The sequence below is a fragment of the Pelodiscus sinensis genome, chromosome 24 (assembly GCF_052426305.1).
Source record: "Pelodiscus sinensis isolate ZL-2025 chromosome 24, ASM5242630v1, whole genome shotgun sequence".
Taxonomy (NCBI): domain Eukaryota; kingdom Metazoa; phylum Chordata; order Testudines; family Trionychidae; genus Pelodiscus; species Pelodiscus sinensis.
This window is the reverse complement of record NC_143075.1, coordinates 22,862,506-22,874,561: the sequence shown is the minus strand read 5'-3', so window position 1 is coordinate 22,874,561 and position 12,056 is coordinate 22,862,506. Positions and strand designations below refer to the sequence as shown.

The window sequence follows — 12,056 nt, the reverse complement described above, 5'->3', positions numbered from 1 at the left end:
TGATGGACTGGAGGTGAGGTTGTCTGTTTTCAGGGAGGTCCTGCAGCAAGTCTTGTAATTTAGTATAATTCGCATGATCGTAATTAGCCAACAATGCTGTGTAATTAGATATACGGAACTGGAGAGTGGCCAAAGAGTACACTTTGTGGCCCACAGTGTCTAGCCGTGTCATGGGGCGTAGATTTAAATTGTGGATTCTTAGCTCTGTGATTCACAGAGTCCACCACTAGAGAATTTGGCTGTGGGTGGACAAATAAAAAGTCCATGTCCTTTGCAGGGACAAAATATTTTCTGTCCACTCTGCGGTTTCTGGGTGGAACAGATGCTGGATTTTGCCACAAAGCATCCAAAGGTTCAAGGATAGCTTCGTTAATGGGTAAAGCTATCTTGGAAGATGCTGAGGGTTGTAATATCGTGAGTAATTTGTATTGTTTGTCCTGCATCTCTTGTCTTGTGATTGTGCTACTCATTTGAAAAGTTCCTGAAAATGTTTCAGTTCATCTGCCTGGGGAGAAGGCAAGATCTGGAATACTGCGTCCTTCTGCCTGGATCTGGGCTCAGGTGAGGAGGTCTCTGAATCTGACTGAGGTAAGTTGTCATGCTCACTGGAACCACTTGAGAAATTACTGAGGGCGGGTGAGCAGGTGAGGAGCGTGCAGAGATTGAGGGTGAGCGCCTACAGGTGCGGTGTTGCTGAAAGGCTATGTGCCTTGAATAGTAAGTGTGGGAGGACCACAGTCGGTACCCCGCCACGTATCCCAGGGGCTCCACTGAGGCAGGGGAGGGGGGAGGGGAGAATACATAGAATCATAGAACCATAAAGCTGGAAGAGACCTCAGAAGGTCATCAAGTCCAGCCCCCTGCTCTAGGCAGGACCAATCCCAACTAAATCAACCCGGCCAGGGCTTTGTCAAGCCAAGACTTAAACACCTCTAGGGATGGAGACGCCACTACTTCCCTAGGTAACCCATTCCAGTGCTTCACTACTCTCCTAGGGAAATAGTTTTTCCTAATATCCAACCTGGACCTCTCTCACCACAACTTGAGACCATTGCTCTTTGTTCTGCCATCCATCACTACTGAGAACAGCCTCCTTCCATCGTCTTTGGAACTCCCTTCAGGAAGTTGAAGGCTGCTATCAAATCCCCCCTCACTCTTCACTTCTGCAGACTAAACAGACCCAACTCCCTCAGCCTCTCCTCATAAGTCATATGCTCCAGCCCAATAATCATTTTGGTTGCCCTCCGCTGGACCCTCTCCAGTGAGTCCACCTCCTTTTTGTAGTGGGGGGCCCAGAACTGGACACAATACTCCAGATGTGGCCTCTCCAAAGCCAAATAAAGGGGAATAATGACATCTCTGGATCTGCTGGCAATGCTCCTCTTAATACAACCTAATATGCCATTAGCCTTCTTGGCTACAAGGGTACACTGTTGACTCATATCCAGCTTCTCATCCACTGTAACCTCCAGGTCCTTTTCTGCAGAACTGCTACTTAACTGGTTGGTCCCCAGCTTGTAACTATGCTTGGGATTCTTCCGTCCCAAGTGCAGGACTTTGCACTTGTCCTTGTTGAACCTCATCAGATTTCTTGTGGCCCAATCCTCCAATTGGATGGCTAGGCCAAATGGGATGTTGTTCAAGGGAGTAATCCCTGTATGAATGCCAGGAAGTTAGTGATGGAGCAGGGGAGGAATGGCATGATGGGAGCCTGCTCCTATGCCCACTACCATAATCAGATCTTGGGATAGTGGTGTAGGCGAGTGGGGGACACCTTGCAGAATGTTAGTGTGGAGCGCCGTGGAGCGTGGTGAGCCAGTTACTCCTCTTGACTCAGGCTGAGGAGATGTTTGTAAGTGCTGTGTTTTGTACAGCCACTTTCTTGTGCTGTGGCTCTATGGGGCGGTCACATTCACTCTGCCTGGTTAGACTGGGTGCAGAGGGAGAGCTCACCGGAGCTGATGAAGGAGGCATATGCAGCTTATCTGAAGCTGCTGTATAAGGCACCTGCTGATGTGGAGGTCTTAGTTTGTGCCTCAGCTCTCCTGGCTGGCACTGATTTGCGTTTTCTCCAAGGTACCAGAAATTGATGGCACCGGGGAACGAGAGGCTCTAAGCAGCTTGGACAGGGAGCATGCTGGGGAGCCCTTGAGGCTTGAGAGCCTTTGTGGGGTGATGAAGCTGCCCTACACGAGGGCTTTTGCTGCACCCGCACCGTCTCCGGTTTGTCCCTTGGTGACTGAAGAGACTTTTCCCAGGGAATAATTTTGAGCCGCATTTCACTACTTTTCTGGCCTTTGCTGTCATATTCAGGCAATGAGGGCATTTCTGTGCCACATGAGACTCCCCCAGGCATTTGACACACGAGACATGGAAATCTGAGGTAAGCATTGAGTCTCTGCAGGAATCGCATTTTTTTAAGCGGGGGGAAACCAGCATTGTAGCAGAGAAGAAAAGCCACCGTGGCTGCTGCTTTTTTTTTTCCCTTTCTTCTTTCAGCAAAATCAACGTTGAAAAAGGTCAAACGAAATAAAACTATGACGTAAAGAGCTAGAAATAATAGAGGATTTTAATTTTTCCTATCGGGAAGAAAAGCACTGCTGTAAACTCTGTCTTCAGCCAGGGACAGCTGAAAAGGAACTGATGGGACTCACGCCACGCACGTGCTTCACGGCCTCCAAGGAGGGGCACCGAGTGTGCAGGCACGGCGCAAAGGGCAGTGCTACAAAAAATCTCCGATCCCTGGCACAGGCATGCACCGAGACCTGAGTGGAGCACCCACAGGGACACCACTCCATGAAGAAACCCGAATTCTCCATATAAGTATCCAATGAGTGAAGAGTAACCCTGGAGTCCTTTCATGCACATATTGATATCATCTCTCTTCTGGTTTAAAAGATGGGATTTGGTGAAAGGGAGGTTTGCAGTGGTATTCTGGACTCTCTAGGAAAACCAGAAAAATGGAGCCAAGGCTCTGTGCTGTAGATTATGGCCCTGACGGTGAGAGCTGCTGCGTCTACTATTTGTTAGAGGAACATTCTAGCCATGAACTTCCATTCATCGACAAGTGCCTGAAAACAAGCACAATCTTCTCCTGGAATGTGATAAGCAAATGCCCTGAATTTACTGCCGTTTAGGAAGTCATATTTGACTACCAATGCCTGATAATCTGTGATCCTGAATTGTAGGCTAGATGAGCAAACTTTATGTCCTAGAAGGCTGAAACGCCTCCCTTCCTTATCAGTAGCTGTGGATTGATGGTGTTGCTGTTTGGCCCTTTCTGTACCAGACTGGGCTATTAGGGAATTTGAAGCTGGATGGGAGAAAAGAAATTCAGAGTCTGGCTAGAAGATAATAGCCATGCGGGTGGCCTGGTATGCCACACTTGTTTGGAAAGCTCCAATTTAGCTTAATTAGTAAGGTTATTCTTGCCAGCCCCAGGATGTAAAGGGCATTCAGAAGCTTTTTCTGGAAGCTCTCTTCGAAAGCAATCTGGATCACCACCATGACCCTCCATAACAGTTTATGGAATTGCGTGAAGTCATCTGGTAGGGAAGGGGATGATGTTGCCATCACTTTGCTCAGGAAGAAGGGAATCTTCCTAGGTCTGGAGGAACTGCTGGGACCAGAATAAGAAGTTCTTCATCCACCACTAGATCCATATTTCTGCTGGAAGGATGCCTCAAGGGAAAGCAGGTGCTGGCTCCCTCATAGACCAGGTGGGTTCCAAGGTGCAATATTGTGCTCATGGTCTCCAACATGGCCAAAAGGCTGGATCCAACAGAGATAGGCCTGAGGCACCAGTGGCTTTGTGGTGGCTGAGGTGGCAGCTGTTGCCAGAGATGTGGTGATCTCCATAATGGTGCCTAAAGCTGGCAAGATAAAGTTGTTTTTTCTACTTCTGATCATCTGGAAAGGAGAAGGCATGCTCTGGCTCTAATGGTGGTACATTCCAGGTCAGAGCCTCTAGAATAGTGCAGAGCACTGGTGTGGAGGGTGATGGACCTCATATTGGAGACATGTCATTTGGATGGGAGAGAATCTTTCTAGAAGTAGAAGGATCCAATGAAGGCAGTGACTCCAGATCAGCAAGGAACAGACATCCTGAGATGCAACTATGGTTCTGGCTTTCCCTGATGTGAGAGGCATTCTCTCTTTCTCAGGCATTGGTGGTGGTGCAGGGATGATTCCTGGTTTGGGATTCTGGAGATGGTGAGTCCTATGCTTATGGGAAGGCTTCCTTCCCTCCCAATCAGACCCTGCCACAGAGGTGGTTCCGCCTGCTCCAGTCAGTCACAACAGCAAGAGGAATGCGCCTCCCCAAATAAAGCTAATGTACGGGGGAGGTGTCCCTGCTAAAAGCAGTAACTATGAAAAATAAGAGAAAATACAAATGGTAAAATCACTTCAAATTCAGTAAAGCTATTTACTATGCTCCTTTCAGAGACGAGGAGCCTGGAAGTTCTGATCCAGACTATGCACCACTGAGAAGAACTGGAGACGTGGTCAGCAGCTCTGCCCTTCATCGCCTCAAGCGAAAGCACAAGGTAAGCCAATGGACCAACAAATCCTACTGTCAAATTCCCCAACTCTGGATGCATGCTGCACAGGCCTACGTCCTCAGTGGAATACAGCGGGGACCATCACACGAAGAAGAACTAGTGCTGTATGGTACTGGCTGCAAATTTCTAAACAAAAAAAGCTTTAAAGCTGAGTATCATCATTTAGCAAAAGCAACATTGAAAACTCTCAAAGACAGGTGCACACCCACTACATTCACAGAACTGTCTTTCAGAATAAATACACAATATCTATTCAAAGCCCCAGTCAAATTTGCCCTTTTGAATGCTAATAGCTGCAGATTTCTCACTAGCGACATTAGTTTTAAAAGGATGAATTCTCTTCCCCTTCCCCGTGTCTCCCTCCTCTCGAAGCCATTTCCCTTTTCCCTGCTGCCCCTCCCCTGTTCTCCTGCTTCTAGCAGCCACAGATCAGTCAGAAGCAGAAATGAAATCCACTCCTTGCTGCACAGCTGAAGCACACAAACTGAATACAGCATCAGCTGGTGGCACGGCAGAGCGGAGCTAAACTGAGCCTTAGTCTCATCCAAACACAGCAGCCTCTGTCTTCAGGCTGCCACTGGCTTAGATCTTTTAGGGAGGCAGCGCTCTTCAGCCCATCATGACCCAGGAACAGAGAATCTGAGAGGAAAGGAAGAAGTAAGAATTGAGGGGAAAGATTTTTACAATTCAGGAAAAGGAGGAGGAAGATAGAAATCGTATAAAGGGGGAGAACACAAAGGAAGGTAAGAGAAAGCAGTGTGAATGAAGCAAAGAGGCAAATGGAAGAAAAGAAAAGAAAAGAAAAGAAAAGAAAAGAAAAGAAAAGAAAAGAAAAGAAAAGAAAAGAAAAGAAAAGAAAAGAAAAGAAAAGAAAAGAAAAGAAAAGAAAAGAAAAGAAAAGAAAAGAAAAGAAAAGAAAAGAAAGCAAGACAAAAGCTCTTCAATTAGCAAAATATATTTTATTTGCATTAATATAAATGGATTTTGGAGAGAACACACACAGACACAAAACTCATGTGTATTCAAATTAGCTGTGTCCTCCAAATGCCTCTCGTGTTGCAAGGTGGCCACTGGTACCACAAAGGCTCTGCCCCACTGCTGCAAAGATGATTTTGAAGATCTCTTTTGAGTAAGAAAGGGAAAAAATAATACTAAACCCATTTACCATGATTTTCATTAAGTAAGAAGCTCTCTCAATAATTTTATTGGCTTCTATATTAGTTCTCAGGGAAAATAACTTCTCTGCTTGAGGCAGACTAATAGTAATCAAAATCTCTAAGATCCCTAAAAGGCACTCTCTCTCCTTAAGGCTATTTATCAAGGATACCAAAGCCAGTTTTTAATTTAGCAAGTTTGGAGATAGTTCACACTTACAGCTACACCTCTTGCCCCAGATGTTTGCCTCCCAAAATCGGCAAAGGCTGGTGTGAAGTCTGGTCCTCGAGGCAATATACGAGGGTCTAGAGTTCTCACTGGCAATTTTGGCTGATTAATCTGCATGGTTAAACAACAACAACAACAAAGAAAAGAGTATGTTAAACACTTGTGATGCAGTATCACAAACAAATGGAATCTGTACACAGTCCTCTGCCAATATGTCAATCAGCTGTAAGTCGGGTTACGACATACGTGTGTTGTTTTAGCAAATAATAAGTTTAATGTTTTCTATTAATATCCATAGTTACACATAACATTTGTGCCATGCCATACACCACTGACTGTTATAAACATCCACAAGGACCATGAGAACTTTATAACATCTGTCTAGGTTTGACATGACTTACAGATGATAAGAAAATGGCTAAGTAGGATTGCTTTTTGTGAAAGAAATCTGATGATCTTGGTTAACAACCATAAAACTGTCATCTGATCTGAAACAAATATCCTTAATTTTAACAAGGCAAATGGCTGACCAAACAAAAAATCCCTCAAAAGATGATCACCTGAGTCACAGAAAAGTGAAAGGGCAGTTGGATAAAGCCTTTCCAGAGGGCAGAGCTATGTTTTACAACATTGCCAGTCCCAGAAGTTTAGAGAGGAAATATTCACCCAACATGAAGTCACAAATACTCTGATTCATGCTTGAGCCTTAGGGGCTGAAATCTGTCCTATCAAGTTCATGTCATTCTGCAGGAGTCAATAGATTTACATGGCGTGACTGAGGTGAGACTTCCCAGGCCTAGCTTTTTAAAAATAAAAATGAATGACTTTCATTCAGGATACACAAAAAGGTGGTGAGAAGTTTCACTGTGTAATGACATTTGGCTGATTCCATGTCACCATTTTTGTTGTGCTATTGTCAATCAATCAATATAATCTCTCAGAGGGCACATTTAAAAAAAACCAAGTAGTCCACATGGACAATCAGCGCACATCCACAAATTTCCCACCCAAATCTGTTCTTTTATAATATGTGGTTTTAACCAAATGTTCTCCCATGCCCTTGCTGACAAAACATATGTCAAACAGCTCACCAAATACTCTAGTGTGCATTACAATCCACAGCCACAAACATTCACTCGTGATGCTAATTGCCTCTGCAATAGGACAAAGAACTTGGATATGTCCTTTGCATTGGGAAATCCCAATTCTCTGCATTTAAAGGTGAAACCCCGTCCTCCTCATCCCACTCGCTTTCAGTCAAATGATTTTTAGTGTTTTCACCTCTTTATTACTGAATTTCCACACACCTGTTTTATTGGGTCTCCTCTCACCTTGTCGAGCACCACATCACTAATGGGAGGCAGCCCTTCTGGTTTCTGTATACAGGCGGGCATGAACTGGAAATCGAGCAGGAACTCCCTATCATACTGTTTCTTCCCGTCAGGATCCGTGGGCTTCCACTGCTCTGTAACGATACAAGTTGGCAGAAATTCAGAAGAGCTTTGCTCCTGGAGAGGGCACTTTACAGAAACTGGAGGAAGCTGCCTTTGCTGGGGGTAGAACAGAAGTAAATTGCATCTTGAACATATTAGGTTTTTATTTTATATATTTTAAGGAAATACAAATGGCAGAACTATAACAAGGACAACTGCAGATGAGCAAGTAAGCACGTGTAAGGTATGAAAATTTTTCACCCATTTGTTTAGGGCTTTCTCAAAAGAAAGAAACTGACTGTGGTAGGGAAACAAAATAGTTTGCTTGTCTGAAACCCAAGTGCATACCCACAGTCTACAGAAAATTGGCACCAGAGGATAGTGTAAGAGATTTGGATATTAGGGCCTTAAGTTCAGACACTCACCAGGCTAAGGTTACTGCCACCAGAAATGCCAACTTTCATGTTGCTCGGGATGTAAAGGGGGTTCTACTAGTCTTGATGATCACTCTTGTGTTCTCATGATCCCTGTTTGGGGCCTCATCCTGATGCTTTAGGGTATGTCTACATTACATTCCTCTTTCGAGAGAGGAATGCAGATGCAGCTGAGCGAAATTGCAAATGAAGTGCGGGTTTGAATTTCCCACACTTCATTTTCATAATCGCGTCCGGGTGCTATTTTGAAAAAAGAAACTCTGTCTAGATGCGGTTATTTCAAAAGAAAACTCTTCTTTTGAAATTACCCTTACTTATAAAATGAGGAGTGTTTCTTTTTTCGAAGCGTTTCTAGACAGCATTTCTTTTTTCGAAATAGCGCCCGGATGCAATTATGCAAATGAAGCACAGAAAATTCAAATCTGCACTTCATTTGCAATTTCGCTCAGCTGCATTTGCATTCCTCTCTCGAAAGAGGAATGCAGTGTAGACATGCCCTAAGGTCCCAAACAGGGATCATGAGAACATAAGAGTGATTATACTAGGTCATACCAAAGGTCCACCTGGCCCAGTGTCTTGTCTTCCAACAATGGTCAATGTCAGGTGCCCGAGAGGAAATGAATAGAATAGGGAATCATCAAGTGATCCCTCTCCTGTCCCACATTCCCAGCTTCTGACAAACAAAAGCTAGGGACACCATTCCTACCCATCCTGGATAATAATCATCCATGAACTTTCCTAGTTCTTATTTGAACCCTGTTAAAATACTGGTCTTCACAAAGTCCTCTGGCAATGAGTTCCACAGGTTGACTATGAGTTATGTGAAGAAATACTTAATTTTGTTTGTTTTAACCCTGCTACCTATAAATTTCATCTAGTGACTCCTACACCTTCTGTTATGGGAATAAGTAAATAATACTTCCTTATTTACTTTCTCCACTAGACCGCTATCATATTTTCCAAGTTGAAAAGTCAGTTGTATTAATCTCTCCTCATATGGCAGCTGTTCCAATCCCCTAATAATTTTCATTGCCCTTTTCTGAACTATTTCCAATGCCAAGATATCTTCTTTGAGATGATGAGACAACATGTGCACACAGTATTCAAGAAATGAGCATACCATGGATTTATATAAAGACAATAAAATATTATCTATCTTATACGCTATGTCATTTTTAATGATATCTAACATACTGTTTGTTTTGACTGCTGCTGCACATTGAGGTGATGTTTCCAGATAACTATCCACAATGACTCCAAGATCTCTCTTTTGAGTGGTTTAGTCCCCATCATTTTGTACGTATAGCTGGGATTATGTTTTCCAATATGCATTACTTTGCATTTATCATCATTAAAATTCATCTCTCATTTTGTTGCCCAGTCTAGTTGCCTAGTTTTGTGAGAACCTTTCGTAGCTCTTCATAGTCTATGTAGACCGCTTCACCAGAAAGAAGAGGCGGATGAGGCTTTTTTTTACATACAAAATGATGGGGACTAAATTAGCTCTAACCACTTGAGAGAGAGAAATCTTGGCATCACTGTGGATAGTTCTCTGCAAAAGCACAGGTTGACGTCATAGTAGGGGTCTATTACAGACCACTTCATCAGAAAGAGGTGGAGGAGTCTTTTTTTAAACAACTAACAAAACCATGCAAAGCACAGGGTTTGATGGTGATGGGGGACTTCAACTATCCAGAAATGTGTTGGGAAAATAACACAACAGGGCACAGATTATCCAACAAGTTGTTGGAATGTATTAGAGATTTTTTTTTATTTCAGGAGATGGAAAAAGCTATTGGGGGGAAGCTGTTCTAGATTTGATTTTAACAAACAGAAAGGAGCTAGTTGAGAATTTGAAAGTGGAAGGCAGCTTGGGTGAAAGTGATCATGAAATGACAGAGTTCATGATTCTAATGGATAGCAGAAGGGAGAACAGCAAAATAAAGACAACGGAATTCAAGAAAGCAAACCAGCAAACTCAAGGAGTTGGTAGGTAAGATCCCAGGGGAAGCAAGACTAAGAGGAAAAACAATTGAAGAGAGCTGGCAGTTTTTCAAAGGGATATTATTAAGGGCACAAAAGCAAACTATATTCCACTGCGTAGGAAAGACAGAAAGTATTGCAAAAGATCAAAAAATCTAAAAAGATCTAAAAATAGAAAGGAGTCCTATAAAAAGTGGAAACAAGATCAAAGTACAAAGGATGAATATAAACAACACAAGTATATAGAGGCATATTCAGAAAGGCTAAGGGACAAAATAAGCTCAGTCTAGCTAGAGACATTAAGGGTAACAAGAAAACATTTTACAAACACAGTAGAAACAAGAGGAAGACCAAGGACAGGCTAGGCCCATTACTCAAAGAAGAGAGAAAAACAGTAACAGAAAATGTGGAAATGACAGAATCGCTTAACAGCTTTTTTCTTTCGGTTTTCACAACAACGTTGCTGGTGACTGGATGTCTAAAATAGTGAATTCAGGAGAAAAGGTGGTAGGTTCAGAAGTTATGTAGAAAAGTTAGATGTCTTCAAGTCACCTGGACCTGATTAAATGCATCCTAGAATATTCAAGGAGCTGATTGAGGAGGTATCTGAGCCTCATCTTTGAAAAAGCTCTCATCTCTGAAAAGTCATGGAAGACAGGAGAGATTCCAGAACATTGGAAAGGGGCAAATCTAGTGCCCTTCTAAAAAAAGGGAAATAAGGACAATCCAGGAAACTACAGGTCAGTCAACTTAACTTCTGTGCCAGGAAAGATAATGGACCAAATAATTAAGGAACATCTGGAAAATAACTAGCAGTCAGCATGGATCTGTAAGAACAATTGAATCTGATAGCTTTCTTTTATAGGATAACAAGGCTTGTGGATAAGGGAGAAGTGGTGGACATGGTATACCTAGACTTTAGTAAAGCACTGATACAGTCTCACATGATCTTCTTACAGATACACCAAGACAGGGCTATTATAAGGAGGGGTGCAGAACTGGCTGGATAACCGTTCCCAGAGAGTAGTTATTAATAGTTTAGTCATGCTGGAAGGGCATAACAAGTGGAGTTCCCCAAGGATCAGTTTTGGGACCAGTTCTGTTCAACATTTTTACAGCATGCTTCTAAAGTTTGTGGATGATACCAAGCTGGGAGGGGTTGCAAGAACTGCAGATGATAGGGTTTTTTAGTTTAGAAAAGAGAAGATTGAGAGGGGACATGATAGCAGCTTTGAAGATCCTAAAAGGGTGTTACCAGGAGAAGGGAGAAAAATTATTCTCCTTGAGCTCTGATGATAGAGCAAGAAGCAATGGGCTTAAATTGCAACAAGGGAGGTTTAAGTTGGACATTCGGAAAAACTTCCTAACTGTCATGGTGGTGAAATAAATTGCACTGGAATAAATTGCCTAGGGAGGTTGTGGAATCTCCCTCACTGGAGAAAGCAGGTTAGATGAACATCAGGCCTGGATGATCTGGATGGTGCTTGGTCCCGCTATGAGTACAGGGCACTGGACTTGATTACCTCTATACGTAACACTATGAAGGCATGACTCCTGAGGCGACTGAACTGACTTGACAAGTACCACCAGAGGAAAAACCTTCCATCAACTATGCCTGGGACCCATGCATGCCTGCTTGGAACTGACACGAGCAAGTAGTTGAAGAACATCTCCTTGCTCATCAGCCATGTTGATTAATCACATCCATAAATGCGGAAATACAGTTTTATCTGAAGCAAAACATGAGATTCTTTTTTGTGTTTTAGTGATGCTGAATAGCACTGCTGTTTCTGACCTAATCCATCAGTCTGTTCTATTAAACTATTCTTCCTCTATTATTTCCTCATTTAATTACTTTGAGCCCTGAGTTCTGAGTCTCTGCATTATGTCATCACCCACACCTCTATGATCAACAAGAGAAACTTCCTGTAAATGACAAGTTTTTCAGAGAGAAGGAAAATGCACCACATACAATGCATTATAATACCTAGACACTTGACAGTGTTTTTCCTCATAGAGCTCAGTATTTTTATCATTATGCCCCTTTTACATGTAGGAAAAACTGGGTTAGTGCCAGTTTAGCGGGAATGAAATCAAAATCCAGCATTTTATCCCATGGACCACATCACTTCCCTACTTGTAAGTGGATAAATATTGAAAATAAGCAAAAATAATAACTACATACACACAATTTTTTCTCCTGGAAGTTCCCTAAAAAGAAATTAGTGTAAAAAGTAAGCAGTAGATGTCAGAGGCAGCCG

General features: G+C 42.9%; 1 protein-coding gene across 24 annotated transcripts in view; it reads right to left on the bottom strand.

The window, feature by feature from the left end:
- Nucleotides 1-12,056, bottom strand: part of EIF4G3 (eukaryotic translation initiation factor 4 gamma 3) — a 320,226-nt gene that overhangs the window by 105,284 nt on the left and 202,886 nt on the right. For 16 of the 24 annotated variants that reach the window (XR_016347803.1, XM_089773132.1, XM_089773138.1 and 13 more), the window contains 2 exons: nucleotides 7,253-7,410; nucleotides 5,937-6,056 (listed from right to left, as the gene is read on the bottom strand). Coding sequence is in view for 23 of the 24 variants with exons in the window: in XM_089773132.1 (XP_089629258.1) it covers nucleotides 5,937-6,056; nucleotides 7,253-7,410 (278 nt within the window). In the remaining variant the exon portion in view is untranslated. The remainder of the gene's footprint in view (nucleotides 1-5,936; nucleotides 6,057-7,252; nucleotides 7,411-12,056) is intronic. The other 8 variants (XM_089773141.1, XM_089773135.1, XM_089773140.1 and 5 more) reach the window with 1 other exon arrangement.